Below are 27,173 nucleotides of genomic sequence, written 5' to 3' on the forward strand. Positions count from 1 at the left end.
AAGAGAAATATTTATTAAAATTGTATATATGTATGTTTGTACGTATATAAGTATATTTTTATACATTTTTGAGCCCTCTTTTCTATGTTTTTTAATTTATATTCTCTTGTTTAGTATTGCATGAATTGCTTTTTTCTCCGCGTAGCAATATACCATGTACTACGTATACGCATTATTTTTGTGCGCTTATGTTATCCACATATAGTATATATATATATATATATATATATATATATATATATATATATATATATATACAAATACACAAATACACAAATACACAAATACACAAATACACAAATACACAAATACACAAATACACAATACACAAATACACAGATACACAAATACACAAATACACAAATACACAAATACACAAATACACGTATACACATATACACATATACATACATACATACGTACGTACAAATATTAACCCATACATACATATATATATGTATACGTATACACCTACATACACCTACATACATACATATATATATGTGTGCATTTATATACACATACATGCATATGTATGTACACATATATATATATATATATAAGAAAAAAAAAGGCAAATAATGTCAGCTAGCTCTATTAACAAGAGAATATATATTCCAAAATTTTACGCCGATGTTAACATTCATAAGCCTAAAGAATATTATGATTATGATAATTTAGAATTGCAATGGAATAAACCTAATAGATATGAAATAATGAAAAAGATAGGAAGAGGAAAATATAGTGAAGTGTTTAATGGGTATGATACCGAATTTAATAGACCATGTGCAATAAAAGTATTGAAACCTGTAAAAAAAAAAAAAATAAAAAGAGAAATAAAAATTTTACAAAATTTGCATGGAGGACCAAATATAATAAAATTATTGGACATAGTAAAAGATCCTGTAACCAAAACACCATCCTTAATTTTTGAATATATTAACAACATTGATTTTAAAACTCTATATCCTAAATTTACTGATAAAGATATACGTTATTATATCTATCAAATTTTGAAAGCACTTGATTATTGTCATAGTCAGGGAATTATGCATAGAGATGTTAAACCACATAATATTATGATTGATCATGAAAATAAACAAATAAGATTAATAGACTGGGGACTAGCAGAATTTTATCATCCAGGTCAAGAGTATAATGTTCGCGTTGCTAGTAGGTATTATAAAGGACCTGAACTTTTAATAGATCTTCAGTTATATGATTATTCTTTAGACATATGGAGCCTTGGTTGCATGCTAGCTGGTATGATTTTTAAGAAAGAACCCTTTTTTTGTGGACATGATAATTATGACCAGCTTGTTAAAATTGCAAAGGTACTTGGTACAGATGATCTACATGCATATCTAAAAAAATATAATATTAAACTTAAACCACATTACCTGAACATATTAGGTGAATATGAAAGAAAACCATGGTCCCATTTTCTAACACAATCAAATATTGATATAGCAAAAGATGAAGTTATTGACCTAATTGACAAAATGTTAATATATGATCATGCAAAGAGAATAGCCCCAAAGGAGGCCATGGAACATCCTTACTTTAGTGAAGTAAGGGAGGATTCATGAAAATTTTGTGCACCCTTTAGCTAGTTAGTGAACACATGTACAATTCACCCGCGTACACGTCAAACACAATTGTGTACTTGCATGTATAGCATAAACATGCACTCCTGTGGATATACTTGAAATTAGTCCCCCTTGCTCATTACATTTTTGTAGATTAATTTTTATATGAAATTAAATTTTTTTCATTTACATTCAATTTGTGTATTTTTTTTTTTTTTTTTTTACCCATTATGTTTATTACATACGCATTGTTTATTTATTTATTTTTTTTTTTTCAATACAAACCATTTAATTAAGGTGCATCTATCAATTTATCTATCTATCTATCTATCCATATATATATATATATCGGTGTATCTTTACATACCTATATGCATACGTGAATATGCCTATATGTGTGCTTGGGTATTTGCGTAAGCGTACATTTCCATTTTATAAGCATTCCTTTTTGCCCTATTTTAACTGTTGTTAAATTGTTAAAATGCATTTTTTAAAATTGTCGTAGACTTTATTAAAATAATATTGTGCAAATATTTTTGGATTTCTTAACATTAAAACATTCTTGTTTATACATCCACAAAAAATTAAATCCGTATATATTTATTTATTTTTTATTTTTTTACTTACTAAATGAATTAGAGAAGATGGAAAAACAAAAAAAAAAAAAAAATTGAAAACAGAAAAAACAGAAGAAACAGAAAAAACAGAATAAAAACATTGTTGTAGAAATGTATTATACTTTTTTTTGTCCGTAATACAAAATTGGCCAACATGATAGTAATTGACCTTTGCATATATAATATGTATTTATGTATATGTATGTATATGTTAGTATACATTTGTGTGTACATTTTAATTATTCATTTTCCCTCGAACTTGTACGCTTATATTTTTTCATACCCACTTTTTAAGATTCAATTCTTCATCTTTTTTTATTATTCCGAATTTGTGATAAAATATATATATGGACAATTAAGATTTTTTATTAATCTTAAAAAGTTGTACCCCTTTTTTTTTTTTTTTTTCATTTTCCTTTTGGGAACTTGTTACATTTGTTGAACAAGAGAAATGGGAAGAGGAAGAAAAAAACTAGAAAAATAAATGTAAAGAAAAATAAAAGGAAAATTGACATACGGAAAAGTAAAAACAAGAGTAAGACCTTGTGGACATCATCTAATAGTGATATAAAAATAGCGTATCAATAATATATCAGTTATAATTAATTTCAAAATTTCTTAAATAATAATTGGAATACATTTGCACTTAATTTATTAAACGATGAAATTATTATTCTTAATTGGAACTATAATAAAAAATAATAACGAATTTTACACATAGGAAAAAAACATTTTTTAACTGTGGACCAAAATTTCCTTTTTTTTTTTTTTTTTTTTTGCGTATTTTACGTGTTTAATTACATTGTGATATCCTTAGAAATACAATTTTTTGGTACTTTGTATTTATTATATAATGCACAAATTCTTGTAAATCAAAGAAAAAGAAAATTGCTCTGACGTGAAGCAGTACAGGATGTACATAAATTTACCAGTAATATATTTCTTCCATGTGATGAAAAAATATTAATTTGTTATTTAATTATCTTAATTAAATTAAATTTAATTTTATTTAATATTTTTAATTTCTTTCCTTTTCTTTCTTTTCCTACATTACATTTAATTAAATTGAGTACATCTAAAAATTAGTAAGCATACACCTCATTTCATACGGACACAACGAAATGTACTTTAAAAAAAAATAAGATATAATTTTTATGAACCGTTAATAATTTTTCTTTTTTATTTTCATTTGTTAAGATTTACCGAGCGATTATGTCATTTTACTATAATTTTTATATTAAAATAAATGAGAGATTTTAATATGAAAAATTTATGTTTCTCCTTAAAGGTATTAAAAATATATAGAGATTTATCACATTTACATGTAACTGTGAAAAACAGAAAAATAATATTTTTCTAGAAGACATAATATAACTGTGTGTCAAATTAATGTGTAGATATCTACATGTTTTTAAATATATTTTATAATAATGAAGAAGAGATAGCAGAAAATGAAGCTACCTTTTAGCACACTCATAAATATTGTTTTTATGCATCATTGTACATATAAATTTACACACACATACACACATATACACCAGCACACATTCTTGCTTATGTTAATGGTGGAAAATATTTTATATTATTTTATATTATTTTGCATATAAATTAATTCTTAGGGAAGAAATTATTCTGCAACAAGTAAGGTGTTTATTGACAAAAATACAACGGTAATATGCCAAGGGATTACTGGGAAACAGGTATTAAAATTAATTTTTTTTTTTTTTTCCAGCTTTGCCTGTTCATAATTTTTTAGGAATCATAGGACATATTCATAATAAATTTGCATTTATTCTGAACGGTTCATAATATAATTTAATTGAGTGAAACATATTTTTGCCGATAACATAATTTTGTCTCCCGCAACGTATTTTAATTACTTGTATATTAGCTCAAACTTGTTTTTCTTCATTTTGTGCCTTTCTCCATTTTTATTATTCTTAATTTGTCTTTATTTCATATAATTCCCCTAATATTCTCTATTAATTGCTGTTTGTACACTGTATATTTTGACAATTTTTTGTAGGGAAGTTTTCACACTACAGAAGCCTTAAAGTATGGAACAAAAGTCGTAGGAGGAGTAAACCCTAGGAAAAAAGGGACATTATGGACAAGTAATGATAACAAATATACATTACCAGTTTTTGGATCAACTCTTGAAGCTAAGGAAAAAACGAACTGCTATGCATCAGTTATATATGTTCCTCCAGAGCACGCAAAAAATGCAATAATTGAATCAATTGAGTCAGAAATTTCTTTAATTGTATGTATAACAGAAGGGATATGTCAACATGATATGTTACAAGTTAAGTCTTGCCTGAACATGTCAAAAAAGAGTACCTTAATTGGTCCTAATTGTCCAGGTGTTATAAAACCAGGGGAATGTAAAATTGGAATTATGCCTTCACATATTCATAAAAAAGGATGTGTTGGTATTGTAAGTAGAAGTGGTACATTAACATATGAAGGAGTAAATCAAACCACAAAAGTTGGCCTAGGTCAATCTACGTGTGTAGGTATAGGGGGAGATCCATTTCATGGTACGAATTTTATTGATTGTATTAAATTATTTTTAGAAGATGATCAAACAAAATGTATTTTATTAATTGGTGAAATTGGGGGAAATGCAGAAGAGCAAGTAGCTGAGTGGTTAATACAAAATAATGTTGATTGTGAAAAAAAAAAAAAAAAACCTGTTTTTGCATTCATAGCTGGAAAATGTGCACCTCCAGGGAAAAGAATGGGCCATGCAGGTGCTTTAATTAGTGGTGGGAAAGGAACAGCAGATGAAAAATTGAAGGCTCTAAAAAGTGCAGGTGTTCATACTATTATTAATCCTACACAAATGGGTCATGAAATATATTCCATAATGAAAAATCTTACGTAATTAATTACGTAAGAGTAACAGAAAAATTTGCTAAAGTTTTATTATATACTTTATGATTTTTCACACTTACATGTACACAAAATTTTTTTATAAAACTTCCATTTGTTTTACGAATAGTGAACATCCCTGAAAATATTATTGCTGTGTGTTTCGCCATCATTTATATATACGTCCATATGTACATATATGATCATAATTCAAAAGTATATGCGCTAATAAGTATGTAGTGCTGATCTAGTGCTATTGTTACGCATGGTACAGATATATTTTTTTATTAGTTATACATGTGTGGACATGTGTACAGAATTTATCTCCTTTTTTTTTTTTTTTTTTTCTTTTTTATTATTATCCCTTTTAAATACAAGATTATAATTGCATTTTATTTCGTAACATCATAACAGCCTAACTCTTATTTGTAAATCATATTTGAAAATATTGTGCTAGCCGCAATACATAAAAATTTTTAACTGTATAATGTGCACATGTGCGTAATGTATGTACATATATATATCAAGTGTTTCATGTGTAATTACAAATTATTTATGGCACATTTTAGTATGAAAAGGCCTAAAAATTTAAAGGTGTATATATGTATATATATATATATATGTATATGCAAGGAATAAAAAAATGAAGCTATATTTATGTTGCACATAATTAAGCAGAGTATTTTTTTTTTTTTTTTCTTTTATTGGAAATGGCTTAAAAATATTGTTTATAGAGTAAACTCAGAATTTTAATAAATAAATAAATAAATACATATATATATATATATATATATATATATATATATTATGTCCAATTTTTGCATCTATGGCTATTTCTTTACGCTTTGCGCTACGTACACATTTCCTGCATTTTCCTTGCCAATTGCCCATTCACAAATTTCGAAAATGTATATATGAATATATATGTATAAAAATTAAAAGAAATGATGCATAGTATTTTTACTTTTACTGCTTATTTAATGAGACATATATAAAGCATATATTTTTTGACTTTTTTCTTTTTTAGTAAATTCGCACTGTTTGGAAAAAGTAAAAGATGATAAACGCATAAGTACAATATATATATATATATATATATATATATATATATTTATATTTATATTTATATACGTGTGTGTATGTGAATGTGTGAGACATATTCATGCAGGAAATAGTAAACATTTAAAATAGTAATGCATTAACAATAAAAAAATACTGTTTCTTCCTTTAAAAGGTTAATGAATAGGCATTTGAAACACTTTGTGTTATTATTATGTAAGGGGCGTTTACGTATTCTCATATATGAGAAAAAAAAAAAATGGTAAAATAAAGAAAAATAAAATAGGCACACGTGCATACATGTATGTATATATATATATATATATATATACATGCACACACATGAATAACAATGAGCAACAACCTATTAAATAAAAATAACAACGCACTTGTTCATTTTTATTCTACAACATTTAAATTTTGCACTTTCTTTTTCTCTTGCCGCATCTTCAATTAATGAACATTTTTCTTTTTTTCTTTTTTTTTTTTAATATTTTTTTTTTTTTTTTTTAATTTTTTTTTTTTTTTTTTAATTTTTTTTTTTTTTTTTTAATTTTTGTTCTTTTTTTGTTCATTCTTCTTCTTTTTTTGTTCATTTTTTCTTTTTTTCTAACCTTTTTTTATTTTCATTTTTAATATTCGTACTTTTGATTGATACAAAATGAATGGCCTTACAATTCATCAGCGGTTTGGGCTTTTTGCTCAGCACCATCATCCTTATCATCAGTAGCTGAGTCCTCTTGATCTAAGTCCTCTTCTTCTGCTTCTCCTTTTCTACTTGATGGTAAAACAACATTTTTACCAATGTCTAACTTAAAATCTTCAGGATATCTTAATATATCACCATAATCTGTTAATGAAGTGACAGCAAGTTTTAGAGCCTTATCATTCCATAAGTCATAAGTAATTTGTTTTCCTTCGAAAATTGAATTTTTTACTTCATTTAAATTAATAGATCCAGTTTCATGTGTGGGATCAAAATAAACTTTAATAATTTCCTCTCTGTCTATAAAACCATCTTTATTAGTATCAAAAAAGTTAAAATCATCAAGAGCAACATCATCATCTTTTTTGACACTGGGATCATCAGTCCTAGTTCTTTTAAACTCATCTATTGAAATTTTTCCATCTTTATTTACATCATGATGATTTAATATTTCACTAATCTCTAATTCTTTTAATTCTTCATCTTTCATTGGGTCTATCAGTAGACCAACTTCATTGATATTTAACTTATTATCTTTATCCTTATCAACAATTTGAAATCTCTTTAATAATCCATCTACATGTTTTTCCACTTCCTTTGCATCTAAGTTTTGAGAAAAGGCATCATTTAATTCATTTAATGATATGAACCCATCTTTATCTGAATCTATTTGTTTCATTTCAACTTGTACTTGTTTTAAAAACACTTCATTCTTAACATTATTAGACCAAGTACTTAATTCATCATCACTTAATATTTTATCTTTATTTTTATCAATTATATTAAATAGTTTTCCTATTCGTTCTTTTGCTTCTGCAATATTTAGTCCTAATATATCTTTTACTTGATCATCATTTAAATTACTTAAGTCATCAAGTCCTTTCATATCAGCATATTTCATCGGGTCACCCCCTACAGCTTTTACATTAGTCCTCAGGTACAACACGAAACATGCTACTAACAAATTATATACGTACGTTTTCATTTTCCTTAAAGAAAATTTTTTTTTATCGTTTATGTACGTGTATGGTACAGCTTTTTGCTTTGATTTTTTAACCGGATGGTAGTGGTAGTAGTAGTATCCGTAGTAGTAATACTGGTAGTAGTATTGATATTGATAGTTTCTTTTTTTTCTTTTTTTTTTTTTTTTTTTTTTTTTTTTATAAATATGCAAAAATTGACTAAAATGAAAAGAAAATGGTAGATGTACGCAAAAATATGTAAAAATAAATAAAAAAAAAAAAAATTGTTCTTAAAACATGCTTACTGCATAAATGTATATATATGTATATCCATGAGCATATCCATGTGCGTATACATATGTATAACCATACGCATATGTACTTGCTCATACGTGATGCTAACTACTTGAATAGTATAACAAATCAATGTTTTTATAAAAAATATATTAATGCTAAAAAAAAAATGAACTGATCAACGAATATGTTAATCAATGTGAAAATAAATTTATTACTTAAATAATATATACTAAGGATGATAAAAAAAAAAAAATTCTTAAAATTTTATTTTATATATATATATATATATATATATATATATATATATATATATATATATGTATAAGTATATGTATATGATATGTATATAACTAAATAAAACACTCACTCATTTCCAATCGTATTTATTTTCACCTAGTAATCAAATTGAATAAGTACCCTTATAACTGTTTCTGTCATATGTGAGTATACGCATTCATTTGCTTTCAATTGAAATGTGTGACTAATATAGTACAAGAAGTTTATTTAGCTTTAAATATTTGTCGGCCGACTACCTAGTGCATTATACATATACATATGTACGTATACATGTACGTTTATATAAGCACATATATGCATTACATTATATTATTATATATATGTAAATACGCGCATATTACATACATATCAGGTGTATATTTCGTATGCAATACGTGTATATCACATATATATTACACATATACCATTTTTACGTATATGTAAACATTTAAAATTTCCTCCTTATTTACACAAGTCCCATTAAATCTTTTTCTTGTTGGGCATGTCAACTCCTTCATTCCTTTTCCAAATGAGATACTAGAAAAGCTTCTCAATGTTTACAAAAATTTAACACAACCCAATATTCAAAAAAAAATTGTTTTGTTAAAAAAAGGAAACAAAAAATGATGAAATCCTGTGTAAAAGAGTTGGGAAAAAAAAATAAAAAAATAAATACATTATATGTCGTATATCACCCCTGTCGTAACTTGTAAATAAATATTTAATTATATTTTTTTCACTAGTATGTTTTTTTATTTTTATGCAGTAAATTTTATTTTTCTTATATTTGCTTATTATGTGCATGTGAAATTGTCCTAGCTACGGTAACTACCGACTTGTGAGTAGGAACGTGCCAGTATAAACATTTGCTTATATTCAAGTAAAATATATACGCACACACACATATATATATATATATGACAGCAGTATGTGCAATACTGCCATTCATTTTGTTTGAGCTCATCTTCTCTTTTTATCTTTACTTTTATGATAAAAAGCGTGCGATTAATGAAAAAGATTCTCATTTAAATTTTGAACATCCAGTTATGCAAAGAATGTAGAGGTAGTTCTTCTCTAACCTTATATCTGTTCAGAACTTGCAAAAATAAAGAAATAAACTAAAATGAAATAAAAAAAAAAAAATCAACATAAATTAAAGAGGCAATTATCTTATGTACACTTAGAAAAATTAATCAGTTTTAAACCGCATTTTCGCCTATTCATTTAATATATAAAAAAAAAAAAAAAAAAAAAAGGGCTTCACTATAAAAAGGAAACAGAAGATGTGATATAGAAAAAGTATGCTTCATGTATGCATTATTTTTATTTTATCAGAAGAATAACAACACTGTTGCAATTATATATATATATATGTATATATATATATATGTATTTATTCTAGGTGCACATGTAAACGGGTAAATCTCTTCATTACGCTGAAGGAGTTTTCCTTTGAAACCTTCCAAAGGATGACAAAAAAAAAGGAGATAGAAAAGTACTTTTCCGGTACAAACGGTGCACACTAATATCATTCTTTATTGAAGATTATATATAATACTTCTTTTTCTTTTTTTTCCTCCATTTTGTTTCCTCGTTTGGTTTCCTCGCTCGGCTTCTTCCCTCTTTTTTTTTTTTTTTTTTTTTTTTTTCATTTTTTTTTCATTCATTTTCACTTTTGTTAAGACAGCGGTACACATTCAATTAAAAAAGCCGCTGCTCCACTCTTCACAAAATAATTTTTTTTACGATACCTGCTTTTTTTAACAATAAAAAAAAGAGAAGAATATGTTCAACCATTACTTGACATGTGTTATATTTGTATCTGTTCATCTTTATGTTCATCTTTATGTTTATCTTTATTTTTATCTTTATGTTCATCTTTATGTTTATCTTTACGTTCATCTTTATGTTTATCTTTACGTTCATCTTTATGTTTATCTTTATGTTTATCTTTATGTTCATCTTTATGTTTATCTTTATGTTCGTCTTTATGTTAATGTTTTTGTTTTTGTAATTTTTTTCATTTTTTCTGTTCATACGTTGTACTGATATAAAAAGGAAAACAGATAAGCATCTTAACAAATAAGAAGAGAATATCACTTAAACTAACAAAGAAAAATGAAAGATAAGCAACGAAAAATGAAATGCATAAAATGAAATGCATAAAATGAAATGCACAAAATGAAATGCACAAAATGAAATGCATAAAATGAAGCATAAATAATGTAATATAAAAAGTGATGGGTAAATAATGAAACACTAAAAATGACATTCAAAAAAAGTAATTTGAATAATGAAAGATGAAAAATAATAAAAGAAATAATAATGGTGCTGCATGAATACCGTCCTATACTTGTGATTGTGTAATAAGATCATTATTTTTAACTGTACATTGTACGAGCACATATATTCTCTGTATGCTTATTTGTATTGTGTATTATATGTACTACTTGAAATTAAAAATGGAAGCAAATGAAAAACCTTAGCCGCTCTAAACTATGCATGTGTTTGTGTATGCATGTATGTATGTATGTATGTATGTATGTATGTATGTATGTATGTATGTATGTATGTATGTATGTATGTATGTATGTATGTATGTATGTATGTATGTATGTATGTATGTATGTATGTATGTACATAATATAATACACATTCTTATACATACAGCTTGTGCGCACAATTTCATCAAAAATTTTTAAAAAGAGTAATAAAAAAAAAAAAAAAAAAAAAATATCTAATGGATAATGCATAACGAATAATGAGTAATGCTACATTTGAGTCTTCGCTGGACGTGAAGCTGTTTTCCAGACACAAATTTTCATTCAACTGCATTTTTATACATATACGCGTATATACGCATAAATTAGGCACACAGAAATTTGCATATGAATATATGTGTATATGTATATATGTACATATGCCAACACGTATGCATGTAACTAATCAAACTATATACAACTGATATTATCGACAGCTGACCTCCACCTAATCTCAATCACGTCATGGTTTCTTCAAAACAGTTCTACACATATGTACACGCGTTATATTTTCAAACATTATATGACATACTTTAAAGTGTTAATAAGCCGAATAGGAGCTACCCGAATAATTTGATTCTACGCCAATCGACAAGCTCTACTAAAGCTCATCTGCGTAATGCGACGTATTAACGAACTTTAAGCGCCTTTTCAAATTTTGGTTGATTGATATTGCCCCACTAACAACACTATCAACAAAATTATGAACACTGTTCATATTTACTTCTCCATCAAAGACACGAAATCTTTGTCTCTTCGGTCTGAAGGCAACTAAAATGAGGCAGTTGGAATGTGTACATGTATTTGTTAATCCGAATGATTCTAAAATATACGGTTGATCAAAAATATTGATATATAAAATTTTTATAGGATCACTACTAAAATTGGATGCTACCTTTTTTATATCCTGATCAAACTGTTTATAGCTATTATTTAATAATTTTAAAATTAAAAAACATATTTGGGAATCTTTTTCTGAACATTGCCCCGATTCATATTTTTTTTTTGTTAATTGTTGATATGTAGTAATATGACCATATAGATTATTCTGTAACCTACTTTGTGCAAATATATGACTTAACTTTAAAGATAAAACATTAAAGTCAAAATTTTTTAACTGTGTTATATCACCTGACATATTATCTATATCTTCTACTAATAGTAAAGATGGGGTTTTAATATTTCTATTTTTAAAAAGTTTCATAATATTATAATTTTTATTATATATAACAGCCATATCAATTCGTTTTTCAAATTCTAAAGATAATGCCTTTAACATTACAGTATTGTCATTATACGAAATAAAAAATATGACTTTAGGTATGTCTACATTTTTGGTCAAAAATTTATCTAATTTTTTTCCATTTGATACTTCAACATAAGAGTAAGGTATATGATTATTTATAAAAGACATAAGTGAATCTTCCGTTCTCTGACCATAAAAAGTTTCATATGTTTTATTCTTTTTCATTAAAATAATATGCGGTAATGATTTGACATTATATTTTCTACATATACTCTTTTCATCTTGGCAATTAACAACAGCAAAGTTGATATAACCTTCAAATTTTTTAGTAAATCGTAAATACATTTTTTTAAAAGATTTACAATGAGAACATGATGGAGAATAAAAGTTGATAACTAATACGTAAGTAATATCATTAATTATTGAGTCCAAATTTTTTGAATTAATTTTTAAAATTTCATTTTTATATATATCTTCATATTCATTTTCAAAAGGAGGATGATTAAAATTTGGACCAGAACTACCATGATTACTGGAACTAAATTTAAAATGGAAATTTCCTGTACGACCTTCTCCTCCCCTACCTCCACTTGCAAATTGTCGAAATATTTCATTCACAACGTCCTGATCGAAATGAAATCCATGTCCACCGAAACCCCCACCGCCAAACCCTTGACCACCGAACCCTCCACCGCCGAAACCTTGATTACTATCCGAATAATTTTCCCCATACATATCATATAATTTTCTTTTTTCGGGATCTGATAACGTTTCATATGCATTTGCTATTTCAATAAAATCCTTCTCTTTATGCGGTGCTACATCCGGGTGATATTCCTTGGCTAGCTTTCTGTACGCTTTTGAAATCTCTTCCTTTGTTGCATTTCTTTTTATACCTAATCTTTTGTAGTAATCCATCCCATTAGCAAACGACAAAAAAAAAGATAATATTAACAAAATCACTGGGTGAAAATTGGTTATCTTCTTTCTTCTCTTAACATTTCCAACGTTCATTATTATCTTTTCAACTCTTATAAATTCTCTTTTCCTCATCATATACCCATTCCCGCACGACATTCGTACATACATATATATACGTAAATATGCGTGTATATATGGATGTATGTATGTGTGTATATACGTATAAAAGTTTGAATGTATAAACGTATGAATGTATATATGTGTATACGTATAAACGTTTGAATGTATAAACGTTTGAATGTATAAACGTATGAATGTATATATGTGTATACGTATAAACGTTTGAATGTATAAACGTTTGAATGTATAAACGTTTGAATGTATAAACGTATGAATGTATATATGTGTATACGTATAAACGTTTGAATGTATAAACGTATGAATGTATATATGTGTATACGTATAAACGTTTGAATGTATAAACGTATGAATGTATATATGTGTATACGTATAAACGTTTGAATGTATAAACATTTGAATGTATAAACGTTTGAATGTATAAACGTATGAATGCATCAATGTATATATGTATATACCTATATGCGGTATACGCACGCTAACAGCTTACACCGCTACTTTGTTATTTTTCACTAGTTCTGCAAATGTACTCATAAAGAAATAAAGCCTATTCATATCTACACACATTCAAGAACAAGCGTACATACAAGCGTATATACAAGCGTACATATACACATACATATGCTTATTTATATGCATACATGTGTAAACATACATACATACACATATGCACATTAAAGCATGCGCTCATTTCATCCTGGCACAATGTGCTTCCTTTTGGCCCTCAACAAAATGAAGCTTTTAAAAATTAATAGCACCACTGCCGGTTGCACACGTAAAAAAAAAAAAAAAAAAAATAGTCTTCAAAAAGAGTCAGCATGTAGGTAAAGGATGGCAAAAAATGAGCAAAAAATGAGCAAAAAATGGGCGAAAAAATGGTAATAAAATGGCAATAAAAAAGCAAAAATTTGGCAATAAGATAAGCAAAACAAAGAGCAAAAAAAAACTGCAAAAAATGCGATATGTATTACAAAGTAATCACAAAAAAGTTCGTATGTTAAGGATAATAAAAAATTACAAATTATTGTTTAAAATGCGTCTTTCCCTTTTTTCATGATAATATGGCTACGTTACATTACCATTCATTTTTAAAAGAACTTACTGTTCTAAACAGAGTTTATTTAAAATTAATAGGACGTACCACGTATATAATATATATATATGTATATATATATATATATATATGCATATTTATATGTACATATATTCATACGCGTACGCACTTACATAACATACTGCAATATTCTCAACGAACTATTATATTAATTTTTTTATTTTTTGCTATTTTTCCATATATCTAGTAAAATATTTTTACATACATACAAATAATGAAATAGCATATATTTGAACACAATTATAAACCCAAAAAAGAATAAAAAATGGAATAAAAAAAAAAAAAAAAAAAAAATTATAATTCCCCGTACAGTTTTATCTTTTCTTTTCCACTATATTTTTTAATGGCATATTTATTTTTTTTTTTTTCGTAGGATGAATACTTAACCTCATATGGCGTAAGTTTCACAAATAAGATTAATTTTTTATTGACTTGAATCGATTCGTATTTTCACATTTTAGCATATTTGTATTTTTTTTTTTTTCCTTTTATATAAGGTAATTTTATTGTTCTTAATAATAATTATTCCTATTTTAAGAATATGAAAGATAATCAAATGTACATTCGTCACAGGCTAATGCCATCGCGTACATAAGCATATAAACCTCTGTTCATTTTTTTCTTATAACATATGTTTGAATAGAAACTTTGGAAAAATAAAATAAAAATAAAAATAAAAATAAAATAAATAAATAAATAAATAAATAAAAAAAAAAAAATAGATGTTACTCATACGTTAGTCCCAGTATACATTTTAAATTTATGACTACGAAATATTATGCGTCCATTTCTTTGATTGAAAGCCTTGCGTTATTAACACAAAATAATTTGTAATGATATCCTCTTAACATTCTACGGAAGGCGTGCTTACTAAGCAAACATATTTATACATATATGTATTAAAGTATGTGCTAAGAGTTAGTAAACGCTAATTTTAGCCATTACACCAATACATTTATATATGTTCAAAGGGACAAGCATATAATACAAATATATCCATGTATTAAGTAATGAAAAAGGGGTATACTCTGAAATTAAAAAAAAGTGTAAACTCATGGGAACATATTATTAGTATGCATTGAACGAAAAAGAAATATGCCAATATATACAAACTTGTCCTTTGTACAACACGTACATATGCATACATGAATGTGCTAGTAGGGGCAATAACTACCAACTTTTTTTTTTTTTTTTTTTTTATAAAATATTGTTTTTCCCCTTTTAGGAAGTAGGCAGCTTATTATGTATGATCTATGCATATATAGTTCGTACATATGTATAATATGAGATATGGGAAATTAATTTTGATCTTATGGAATTATCTTTTCTTTTTTTCCTTTTTAGCTTCCCTGTTTTCTTCATTTTTTTTTTTTTTTTTTTTTTTTGCGCTAATGTACACACATTAGTAACTACCTTTTTTTGTTCAAAATTGTGAGCAGTGAAAAAAAAAAAAATTATATTTTTTATTAATTTTCAAAATATTAAAAAAATTAGAATATTTACAAATTAACAATATTAACAATAAATGTAATACTTGATCAGGCTTGTTAGTATAACAATACGAGATGATGTTTCTCTATGATTAACTAAAAGTATATTTGGCATAAAAACGTGAAATTATTTTTTAAGCCGTTCATTTTTGGAGTGTTCATACATGACTCGAAGGATTGAGTGTGCATAATTGTTGTATATATTCTGAATAAATGCAATCTATAAACTTACATACATGTATATACTCGCATATACGTACATATATATATATGTATGAATATATAATAATTTTAAGAAGGAAGAACAAATGGGAAATGTATCCACGAGGGACGAAAATGTAAAAAGAAGCTTAATACTGTTAGATGATAAACTTGTTCATAATTTGGAAAAAAAAAATAATAATACAAACACGGAAATAAATGCAAAAGAGTTAGGGGAGGAAAATGCGTTAAAGGAAATTTGTTCAGTAGCAAAACCAGCGTCACCAGGGGGTAATAAATAGAACTTAGATGATACATATCTTCATGAATAAAAAAGTTAATGCAAATTGTAGTTGTATACATATATGTGCGTGAAAATAAGTATATATATATATATATATATATATATATATATATATATATATATATGCGCGAATATGTGCATGATTAACGTTTCGTGCGCAAACCCCGAGTGTAGCCGCATTAATATGGATAATATGTACACGTGTACATGTTATAATTTGAAAATATAAAAAAACCCTCGCAGTGGCACACACGAAAATATAGAAAAAATATTAATTTATATGATCATATATTTACTTCTTTCTTTCTTTATTTATTTATTTGTTTAATTTTCCCCGTACCATTTTTGCTGTAGAAAATGAATACGACGCATTACGCAAAAGAATTCTTAACGATTTAATTAAGGAGAGAGAAATATACATGAACAGTCAGAAGGATATATTATATAATATAAAAGAACACCCAAATAGTTTGAAAATTCCACAAACTCATAACGAATGTTTTCATGATGAAAATAAAATATATAAATGCCTTAAAAATATGAACGATTCAACGTCTACTTTTGTTAATTCTTATGCCCGATGTTGTAGGTATTTGCGAGAATATGAAAGTTGTGTTCAGAAAATAAAGACCTAAGTGAAACATAATTAAAAAAAAATATATATAATTAAATGTCCTTTTTTTATTTTGTTAAAAAATATTTATAAATTTTAAAATCTCATGTGATGCACAGTTCATCCTTCACTATATTACCATTGTACATATAAATTTACGTACGTATGTATGTATGTATTATGTATTTCAAAATATACGCATATTATGCGCTTGCCATGGATTTATTTTAGACCATTTTCGTTAAATTGACAGCATTCAACAAGTTAAAAAATTTAGAGTGCCAAGATGTTTTCTTTTATTGGCTTGATTTGTAACCCAACGAATTTTCCTCGTTAATATATATATATGCATAAAAGTACACATAGATATATGTACATAATATATATGTACATGCATGTATATATATCTATGTATTTGTACATATATGAATATACATGTTTTTTTAACTTTTGAATTTACGAAAATGACACTTTTCTCAAAACTTTTAAAGGTACAAATATGTGTACATATATATTTATTTATATATATGTTTATATATATTTCCTACTTCACTATTTTATTTGCCTGAATATGTACATAAAATTATGCACGCTTTACTTATCCTCCCAGGTGAAAAAAAAAAAAAAAATAAAAAAAGGATACTTCAAACAAGTATTAATAAAAAGGTGACAGACTTGAAATATAGCCGTGATTTTACTAAAATTGTTTTTTTTTTTTTTTTTTGGCGAAAGAAATATTTAAATTTGTTCATGCAAGTGAAAAAAAGGTTAAGGTGAAAAATACGCATACATACATACATATATATATATATATATATATATATATATATATATATATATATATATATATATATATATGTACATATGTATGTACATACGTGTAAGGGTAAGATACATTTTACGATAACCCCGATGATTATCATGTACGTGTGGATACATAAAGCAACAACAAGAGGAAACTAATAATGGAGGATGACTTTAACATTGACGCGGATTATATAAGAAGATTATCGGTAAAATATAAGGATGTGGATCATCCCTTATTTATGAGTGAACTACCAAAAAATATAGAAGAGAATGAAGATTTAGTAGCCTTATATAATTTAATGCTGTGTGATGAAAATGATTTAAGCTTAGCTAGAAATTATAAAGAAGTGGGTAATGATTATTACAAAGACGGAGTTAAATATTATGAGGATGCTATAATAAGCTATAGCAAAGGCATCAAAGTGTTAAACAACTACCTCGTTTCAGCAACCTCTAGTAAATTGAGCAATAAATCTACTGAAAATGGTACTACAAACGGTGCTACGAACGGTACTGAAGCCCCCTTGCGCGAAAATAAGAAGGAAAAAGTGCAGGAACACCACAGAGAAGCTCTAAGCTTAAACACTCCAAAGGGGAAGGAGGGGGGGGATCTATGCGAAATGGACGTGAGAAACCTGTTGTGTGATTTGTACTGTAATAGAGCTATAATTCATTATAAAAAAAAGAGGTATGTACAATGTTTAGATGATTGTAAATTATCCTTTTCATTTAATGAAAAAAAATACAAAAGTGTATATTACAGTATATTGTGTACGCAAAAATTAGAGTTATTCAATGAGGCATACAAATATATTGTTCTGTTTGATAATATTATACAAGATGAAAATGTGAAATGCTCATTAAATATAAAAGAATATGAAAGAATAAAAAATGAAATAATACAAAAGTATACACATCTTTTAAATGAAAAGAAAAGAAAAGAAGAAGAGAGAAAACTCCTTGTAGAAATGGAAAAAAATAATATTAACCATATACAAAATATATTAAAAAAAAGAGATATTAAAATATTAAATAATGTATACAATGATAATAATAATATTATTCCTGTGTTCTATATTGATAAATCTATGTTCATACATTTTACAATTTTTTTAATTTATTTTGAAACGAATATCATTGATACCATTTTAGACGTTTCGGAAAATAATTGTCTCATGGACTATTATAACATTGTTAAGAAAAACAAAAATAATTTATTTCTCTTTTCCTATCTTGAGTTTCCTAATGATATATTTTATATTATTAGTTGTTCATCATACATAAGTGACATAATAAATAAAATAAAAATAATCTCTCCTATTCTTTCAGTACATATTATTGAAAACGAGGAAGCTAATAAACAGTTCCAGTTGAACAAAAATATTCACTCAGTTAAAACATAAACAAAAATGAATAACAGACCATAATATACATGAACAGAATATAATGTAAAAACTGTTCATACATATATTTTTAACCACTAACAATTATCATACGCATGTTTGCACACCCATTGTTAATAAAATTCATAGCTTTCATAGAACTCCCCCCCTTTTTGTAAGAACATTGTATTACCCTTTTTTTTTTTTTTTTTTTGCGCAATAGAGCTACTATAGTTATACATGCACCAATAAACACACATGTATATATGTACGTACGTGTGTTCATATATACATATCCAAACATATGCACACAAACTGCATTCATTTTTTTTTTTTTATTACCCCATTTACCAACTTCCCTTTTTCCTCTGTTTTACCAAAATGAACATTTGTATTTGTAACAGCGATAACAATTTATCCTCCTCTATTGGGAGTTTCCTCTTTAACGCTATAGAAAAAGCATTGCTATTTTATCGTGCGTCGTGACAACCGGATACTACGGTCGAACGTCTTTTGCGCCTTTCATGGTACATTAATACATGTTTAATTACATACATGTTTAATTACATACATGCTTAATTACATACATGCTTAATTACATACATGCATAATTACATACATGCTTAATTACATACATGCTTAATTACATACATGCATAATTACATACATGCATAATGACATACATGCATATACAAACTTATGTGTGCAGAAAATGGTTTCTCTAAAATAATTCTTATCAGTTCATGCGATTTTCTACATATGAAATGCTTCGACTTCTTTTAGTCCGCCCATCGCTACGAAATTGTTCATCATTTTAAGAATTATTTTGCGCTATACAAAATGAAGCTTCATTCAAAATTGGGCGTACATACATAAATATATGTACGTACATATATATATATGTATATGTATATATACGCGTTTGTGTGAATGCATATATATATCCTGCCATTTGCATAAACAAATTCGTACATTCGTTTCATATATGAAAGGTGAGGCTCAGGCTGCTGCTTTTCTCCTGCGATTAAAAAAAAAAAAAGAATAAAGAAAAAATTCAATTTAAAAAAGTAAAAATGGCATAATGCAAAGAAAAAAATGAAATTTTACAAAATGAACGGGAAAAATAAATTTTTATAACCCTTACAAAGTTGTTGAAAATATTTAATTATACTCTTTATAATTTACAGAAAATTAAAAATACAGCGAGGAGTTTTTCATATTACGAATTAATTTTCTCATATATACCCCCCAATACAACAGGAATATATAATGTTCAATGAATAATATACATTTATATAGAACATGTATTGTTAAGCATGCATGTAGGCAAATATTTGTTTTCGATTATATATGTTTATCCCTTAAGCATATTTCCATCAATTGTGCACTATAATTTTGGCTGTTCGTACAATAAAAAAAAAAAAAAAAAAAAAAGGAAAATTTATTATATTGGAATGGAGCATAAGGGGGTTTAAACCTTTTATTATATTTTTTTCTTTGCATAGTTTTCTTTTTCTTCATCATTCAGCAGAAACATTTCATGCATGAAGAACGCAATAGCAAAGCAGTTCATTTTTAGCTTCATACATACGTATATACATATAAACAAGAAGTATGCTTTATTCATATAGTATAACTATTGTTTACTCGAATAGAGTTGCTAATTTTCAAAGCGCACTAAGGGCACAGAACTCCCAGAAGGCACGCAAATTTTGTAGTCCCAAAAATGAAAAGCAAAACGACGCTAGCGATAATAATTTATTTTTACATGTATTACTTTATATCTTGTAAATGCCACTTTTTCACATTTAACCCATACGTACATATATATGCATACCTACACAATAGCGTACTTACGCGAAAAAATATCCAAATATATGTGCTCCATTTCATGTTGTGTGCAACAAGCTGTTCATAAAAAATACAATTTAACTCATAAAAAAAAAAAAAAAAAAAAAAAAATTGAAAAAAAAAAGGAAAAAAAGTGAGGTGATTAGCAAGCGAATGAGAAGCGGACAAGAAAGACAATCCCTATGCAATTTTATGAAAAATCAAAGGAAAAAAAAATTTACAAAATTGACAAAATAACATGGTGAAAAAAAGCAAATTTTATCAAGACACATTACTGCACAGAACATTATGATATAATAGTTCCAAAAGAAAATGAAGGACTGTATATATCACTTTGCTTGTATTTCATGACAATTTTCGAGTTTGAAATTTTGTCCATCATAGTTCTTTGAACTATGTTAAACGTTTCATAAAGACATTTAAGTTTTCCATTAATAATGTGTATATCAATAGGTATAGGCATATTTTCCATATTAACATTTTTTTTTTTTTTTCTATATGCTGCTAAACGTTTTGAATATTTTGATACAATATTCTGAAATTTCATATCATATTCTGCTTGTATTTCGTTTAACAATTTAATATATTTTATATTTATTTTTTCATAATATAACAAGATTTCTTTTCTTATATATCTGAAATAGTCAACTATTTGTATATGTATATATCTTTTATTATATTGAATTAATGTATATGCTTTAATTAAATATTTAGCTGACAAATTTTCTAAATTATCTTCCTTTTTTAATAAATGTAGAAACGCTGAGTCGTAATAATTATATTTTATTTTTTTTATGGGATACGGTGAATCAGTATTATTTTTTAAATGCCCTTCGTTCATATTTGTACAGCTGTTTGTTGCAATTCTTTTGTTGTTTTTACTGCTCGAACATGGTTTGTCAATGTGGTACGAAGATCTCAGCCTTTGCTGACTCCTCCCATTTGAGTTTGGCACGTCAATTGGGGTAACTAGTCCTGGATTAACTGGGTTAACTATGCCAATTGGGTTAACTATACCAATTGGGTTAACTATGCCAATTGGGTTAATTAGGCCATCTGGGTCAACTTGGTCAACTAGGCCAACTTGGTCAACAGGGCCAATCACGCCAACTGAAAAGGTCGGTTCCACCGTGGCCTCTATCATGTGCACATCGTCCCCCTCATCATTTAACAGTAATTCGTTACTCGGTTCGTCCTTCCCTATAATGTTTACAATTTCGGAGTAATCCGCTGTTCCACTTGTGCCATCCACTTCATGTATGATCTCATTTTCCTCACCATTTCTAAATCGTTTCCTTTGTTTTGCATCATCATTGTTGTTTCTTTGGCTAGTCCCCGCATCTATAGTCACTGCTGTATCATTATTGAACTTCCTAACTTTCGAAGATCTTTCTAAGTATATTCTACTTCTTTTAAATCTCTTTTGAGCAGTTGTTACACATTCCTGATTCATACGTGTAGTAATCATGTTAGACGGCTTTATTAAAAAAGAGCTGCTGTTGTCATTGCATTTTGTTGTATTACTTGATATATGAAGCTCTTTATCGTTTTTCTTATATTTGCTTAAACTATGTATGCACTCATCAATATGCTTTTGTTTTTCCTCATAATTCAGGATTTTCTTTACTATATCTACTGGTCGTCTCGATATATTACATTCCTTGCTATTTATTGAACCACATTCTAATGAATCGATGTTATCTAATCGTTTGTTCCCACCCAAATTAGTTTCATTAACTCTATTGTTAAACTGTGTGTTCTTTATTCCATTTTTGTTACACTGCTGTTTAGTACTCTGCAATGTCTTTTCATCTTCATGTGCACTAGAGTTATTATTATTAGTATTACTACTATTATTGTTACTTCCATTTATTTTCGAATCAGCATTAGTTGTCGTAATATTATCAGCATTAGTTGTCGTAATATTATCAGCATTAGTTGTCGTAACATTATCAGCATTAGTTGTCGTAACATTATCAGCATTAGTTGTCGTAACATTATCAGCATTAGTTGTAGTAATATTATCAGCATTAGTTGTAGTAATATTATCAGCATTAGTTGTCGTAACATTATCAGCATTAGTTGTAGTAATATTATCAGCATTAGTTGTCGTAATATTATCAGCATTAGTTGTAATATTATCAGTAGTAGCCGTAGTAGTAGCCGTAGTAGTAGCCGTAGTAGTAGCCGTAGTAGTAGCCGAAGTAGTAGCCGTAGCACTAACCGTAGCATTAGGTGTTTTCCTCCCTTCACACGAGTTTCCCTTTTTAAGTACATCATGCCCGTCTTCGGGGGCATTGCTTCTATTATTGCTACCTCTGTCAGTCCTGTTTCGAAGAACTCCATTGTTTTTATTGTTAATCTGTGTATCATCATGAGCATCACGCGAACAATGTGAATTAAGCGAATAATGCAAATCCCTACGTCTTAGCTTAATCGGCTCGCTTTCATCTCCGTTTATTGAATGTATTACTCCTTCATTTGCATCATTTTGCACTATATTGGACATATGAGAAACTTCTATATTTTGACTCTCTTGTTTTTCTTCCTTACAACAATGCCCACTCTCCTCACACACATACGCATGTCTTTTAATAGCTCTAGTATTTAATTCAATGGGAGTGTTCTCTTTGATAATATTCCCATTAAAAAGATCAACAGAAGGGGGGTTACCATCTATCCCTTCGTTTACCCTATCATATAATTCTAATATTTTAGAGCATTTTTCGCCACTTTCGTTAAGCGTTTTTACAAGGTTCTGATTGTTCACTTTTAACGAATCGTCAAAGGAGATACCGCTTCCTGTTTCTTTGCATTTTGTGTAGTAACAGTCGCTATTGACATAGCTGTTGACGTTACTACCTATATCGCTTTCTATATTGTTGTTCATGTAATTATCTATATCATTGTCTATGCTACTGTTGGCAGCGCTTGCAATTTCGCTATCCTTGTTGTCATCCTCATTGTAGGCAAAATTTTCACCGAATAAGTCCTTCGTTGTTGCGTAACTAACCTTGAGCATTCCACCCCCTTGTTGTTGTTTCTTCTCGGCATCATTCCCTTTAACTCTAAATGAATCATTTTCAAACTCACTGATGCAGCTACTATATAATAGTAGTTTTTGTTTATTTACGTCTTTTTTAAGTAACTGTTCTCTATGGAATTCTTTTTTTTTTTTTTTTTTTTTTTTTTTTCTGAACATTGGGCAAATTATAGTCAGTAGGATAATCAGTACAATCCCTATGATTACCATTATTGCCATTATTGCTATCATTACTATATTTATTATGATTATCCTGACTACTGTCCAAATCATGCGCATCTTGTATATTATCATTTTCATTTCTATCATTTACATGGTTTAATGACTGCTCTAGTAGCATTGTTCTTGTACCCATAGGTGTGTCCTCAGTCAATAAACATATTTCTTTAGTTGTAGCGAAACTTACTTTTCTCCTTATCAGTTTTTCTGTACTTTTGTTGTTATCATTAAATAAAATATTATTTGTATAAATTTCATTCATACCATCATGTTTACGTTTATTTAAATATAGATTGTTGTTCTCCTTAAGATGAATACTATCCTGTTCATATATCAATTCTTCTTCTTTATCATCGCACACAGTCGTCTCAAGCTCAGTTATATTCTTTATTATATCAAAAATTTTTCTCTTTGTAGACTCTGAATTGAATTTTATTTGTAACTCAACATTTTGTAATAGGCGGTCCTCAAACTGCTCTCTCAACTTGTTCGATAGTACTCCTGGAAAAAGGACAAACAAAAAAGAAGGAAGTAAAAACAGGGCCCAAGAAAAATATCACTTAGTATCTTTCTCTTGGGAAAGGAAATACAAAATGGAGACTACTCCTGCGTGGATACTTGTGCAGGTAGGCAGCAAATATTACTTAAGTAGTGGTACATAAGAAGAGGTACATATATATGGAGGTGCATATATAACGATACATATATATGGAGGTGCATATATAACGATACATATATAGCGATACATATATAGCGATACATATATAGCGATACATATATAGCGATACATATATAGCGGTACATATATAGAGCTACAATGCAGAGAGGGTAAAACATCATGTATGTATAACAAGCAGGATGCAGAATATCAGAATGAAAAAAAAACTCAACAAAAGGAATGTAACACGATAGAGGGAAATATAGTACAGCACAGCGAATCATCGTGAAGCTAAACACACGGAGGTGTAACGCCCCTTTTACAAAGCATAAATCAGGGTATGATAACTGCTCGTTGTTAAGTGTACATACACGTTCATGCGTATACATATGTATGCACACGTGGATCATTGCACACTAGCCGCAGCTGTGCAAAACTGATTTATTGCTTAACCTAGTGCGTCACTTTTGCCAAGAGAGAAAACAATTTTTTTTGATTGGTCATCACTGTATATTTTGACTCTATCATAAGACAAAACGATAAGCAATTTATTCTTTGTGTTATAGAAATATGCATAAAAAAAGTTAATGAGTAGATTTCCTTTATATCCTTTAGGTGATAAAATAATTTGCTCTGTAGTATTATTTCCATGGTCATTTGTAATGGCAGAAGTATGAAAAGAAAGACTGCTATTGCTCAGATATATATATGAATTATATTTTAAATAATTTAAATTAATATTATTTTCTTTTGTCAATGTAAGGAAGTAATTCCTTTTTTTAGTTATTAAGGTTGCTATAAGGTTTAGTGATGATAAATTAATTCTATCCTTTTCTGGTACTAGTTTATGTATACGTTTAAATAAAGAGCGAGTTTTTTTTTTTATTTCAATGTCAGGTATAATTTCAATTTGTTTTATTATATTATTAATATAGCTATCTAAACTTGATATATTATTAACCTCATCTACATTATGAAATAGGAGTAGCAATAAATCTAATGCTATTTCTATTATTTTAATACGAGAACAACCTATCTGTATATGTCTATTATTAGTTATAATAATGTCTTTTTCCTTTTTTATATTATTTATTATTTCATTAAATAAAGACAAATGAAATGATACGATATGTAATAAAGAGGAATAGAATGAAGCCAATTCGATATTATATATTTTCCACTTTTCCTTTAATGGTACAATATTATTTATATCAATAACAAAAAAAAAAAAAGTTCTTTCAAATAATAAAAAACTATCATTAGAGAATTGTTTTTCATTTAAACATATGTTTATTATAATATTTAATTTTTTAAAAAAAATTTCATCTACTTCTTCTATGTTAATGCACTTATTTACACTGTACCGAATAAAGTATATGCACTCATCAGCTAACAATATTAAATGACTATTTAACGAGTTAATACATATATTCATCATTCTATCTATAACTTTATAAGTAAAACTAAAATTAGACTCTATATCGATCTCTATTAGGTCGTGAAGAAACATAGATAGGGATAACTCGCCTTCCTCTTCCGCGGCATTCAGTTCTTGAATTATGTTCTTGTTGTATTCGTCTATGTCTATATCGTTCACCTCGTTCATCTTGTTTATCTCGTTCACCTCATTCATCTTGTTTATCTCGTTCATCTCGTTCATCTTGTTTATCTCGTTCACCTCGTTCATCTTGTTTATCTCGTTCACCTCGTTCATCTTGTTCATTTCGTTCATCTTGTTCATTTCGTTCATCTTGTTTATATCATCCGTCTTGTTTATATCATCCGTCTTGTTCATTTCATTCATCTTGTTCATTTCATTCATCTTGTTCATTTCATTCATCTTGTTCATTTCATTCATCTTGTTCATTTCATTCATCTTGTTCACCTGTCCTTTCGTGTTTTCTCTTTTCGTTCCCTTGTCCAGTGGGACCTCAAGTATGGGAAGGTTTGCCTAGTTCGTTTGAGTGAGCGGCACGTGTACGTGTTTGTATTTGCTATACATACACGTGTTTGTGCTTCCGGCGTGTGTATATGTTCGTGCGTGCGTTGCAAGGAGTTCTGTTGTTCCCTCTGCTTGCGTACAAAATTGAAAAAAAGAAAAGGGATATGTCATAACGACGCGTATGATTTAAAAAAAAAGATCAGTACATCACTTGAAAATTATAAAAAACACATAATAGCTAAAATGTATGCATAAATGTTAAAATAAAAAAAGACAAACACAAAAAATTAAAAAAAAAAGTATATTACAAATCATCATTACAAA

The 27,173-nt window shown here is 27.6% G+C and overlaps 7 protein-coding genes and 1 non-coding gene across 8 annotated transcripts; 4 read left to right on the forward strand and 4 right to left on the reverse strand.

The window, feature by feature from the left end:
* Positions 1-581: 581 nt before the first annotated feature.
* CK2alpha (casein kinase 2, alpha subunit, putative) lies at positions 582-1,589 on the forward strand (the record flags this gene model as incomplete). Its single annotated transcript, XM_029004862.1, has 1 exon — positions 582-1,589. One exon carries the CDS (start codon positions 582-584, stop codon positions 1,587-1,589), a length of 1,008 nt encoding a protein of 335 aa, XP_028861509.1.
* Positions 1,590-3,467: 1,878 nt separating this feature from the next.
* Positions 3,468-5,093, forward strand: PmUG01_09018100 (succinyl-CoA synthetase alpha subunit, putative; the record flags this gene model as incomplete). The annotated part of the gene is made up of 3 exons (XM_029004863.1): positions 3,468-3,494; positions 3,826-3,906; positions 4,233-5,093. 3 exons carry the CDS (start codon positions 3,468-3,470, stop codon positions 5,091-5,093), a joined length of 969 nt encoding a protein of 322 aa, XP_028861510.1.
* A 1,717-nt stretch (positions 5,094-6,810) lies between these two features.
* ERC (endoplasmic reticulum-resident calcium binding protein, putative) lies at positions 6,811-7,830 on the reverse strand (the record flags this gene model as incomplete). The annotated part of the gene is made up of 1 exon (XM_029004864.1): positions 6,811-7,830. The coding sequence occupies one exon, from the start codon at positions 7,828-7,830 to the stop codon at positions 6,811-6,813; it is 1,020 nt and encodes a 339-aa protein (XP_028861511.1).
* A 3,691-nt stretch (positions 7,831-11,521) lies between these two features.
* On the reverse strand, positions 11,522-13,255 carry PmUG01_09018300 (heat shock protein DnaJ homologue Pfj2, putative; the record flags this gene model as incomplete). The annotated part of the gene is made up of 1 exon (XM_029004865.1): positions 11,522-13,255. One exon carries the CDS (start codon positions 13,253-13,255, stop codon positions 11,522-11,524), a length of 1,734 nt encoding a protein of 577 aa, XP_028861512.1.
* Positions 13,256-16,137: 2,882 nt separating this feature from the next.
* On the forward strand, positions 16,138-16,969 carry PmUG01_09018400 (conserved Plasmodium protein, unknown function; the record flags this gene model as incomplete). The annotated part of the gene is made up of 2 exons (XM_029004867.1): positions 16,138-16,321; positions 16,689-16,969. The coding sequence occupies 2 exons, from the start codon at positions 16,138-16,140 to the stop codon at positions 16,967-16,969; spliced, it is 465 nt and encodes a 154-aa protein (XP_028861513.1).
* A 943-nt stretch (positions 16,970-17,912) lies between these two features.
* Positions 17,913-19,157, forward strand: PmUG01_09018500 (conserved Plasmodium protein, unknown function; the record flags this gene model as incomplete). The annotated part of the gene is made up of 1 exon (XM_029004868.1): positions 17,913-19,157. One exon carries the CDS (start codon positions 17,913-17,915, stop codon positions 19,155-19,157), a length of 1,245 nt encoding a protein of 414 aa, XP_028861514.1.
* Positions 19,158-19,867: 710 nt separating this feature from the next.
* On the reverse strand, positions 19,868-19,954 carry PmUG01_09018600. Its single transcript, XR_003751938.1, has one exon. It is a non-coding gene; the product is annotated as an uncharacterized ncRNA (small nucleolar RNA).
* A 1,319-nt stretch (positions 19,955-21,273) lies between these two features.
* On the reverse strand, positions 21,274-26,513 carry PmUG01_09018700 (conserved Plasmodium protein, unknown function; the record flags this gene model as incomplete). Its single annotated transcript, XM_029004869.1, is given in 3 exon segments — positions 21,274-24,153; positions 24,167-24,750; positions 25,361-26,513. The coding sequence occupies 3 exon segments, from the start codon at positions 26,511-26,513 to the stop codon at positions 21,274-21,276; spliced, it is 4,617 nt and encodes a 1,538-aa protein (XP_028861515.1).
* Positions 26,514-27,173: the final 660 nt, after the last annotated feature.

Source organism: Plasmodium malariae (genome assembly GCF_900090045.1).
Source record: "Plasmodium malariae genome assembly, chromosome: 9".
Classification (NCBI taxonomy): domain Eukaryota; phylum Apicomplexa; class Aconoidasida; order Haemosporida; family Plasmodiidae; genus Plasmodium; species Plasmodium malariae.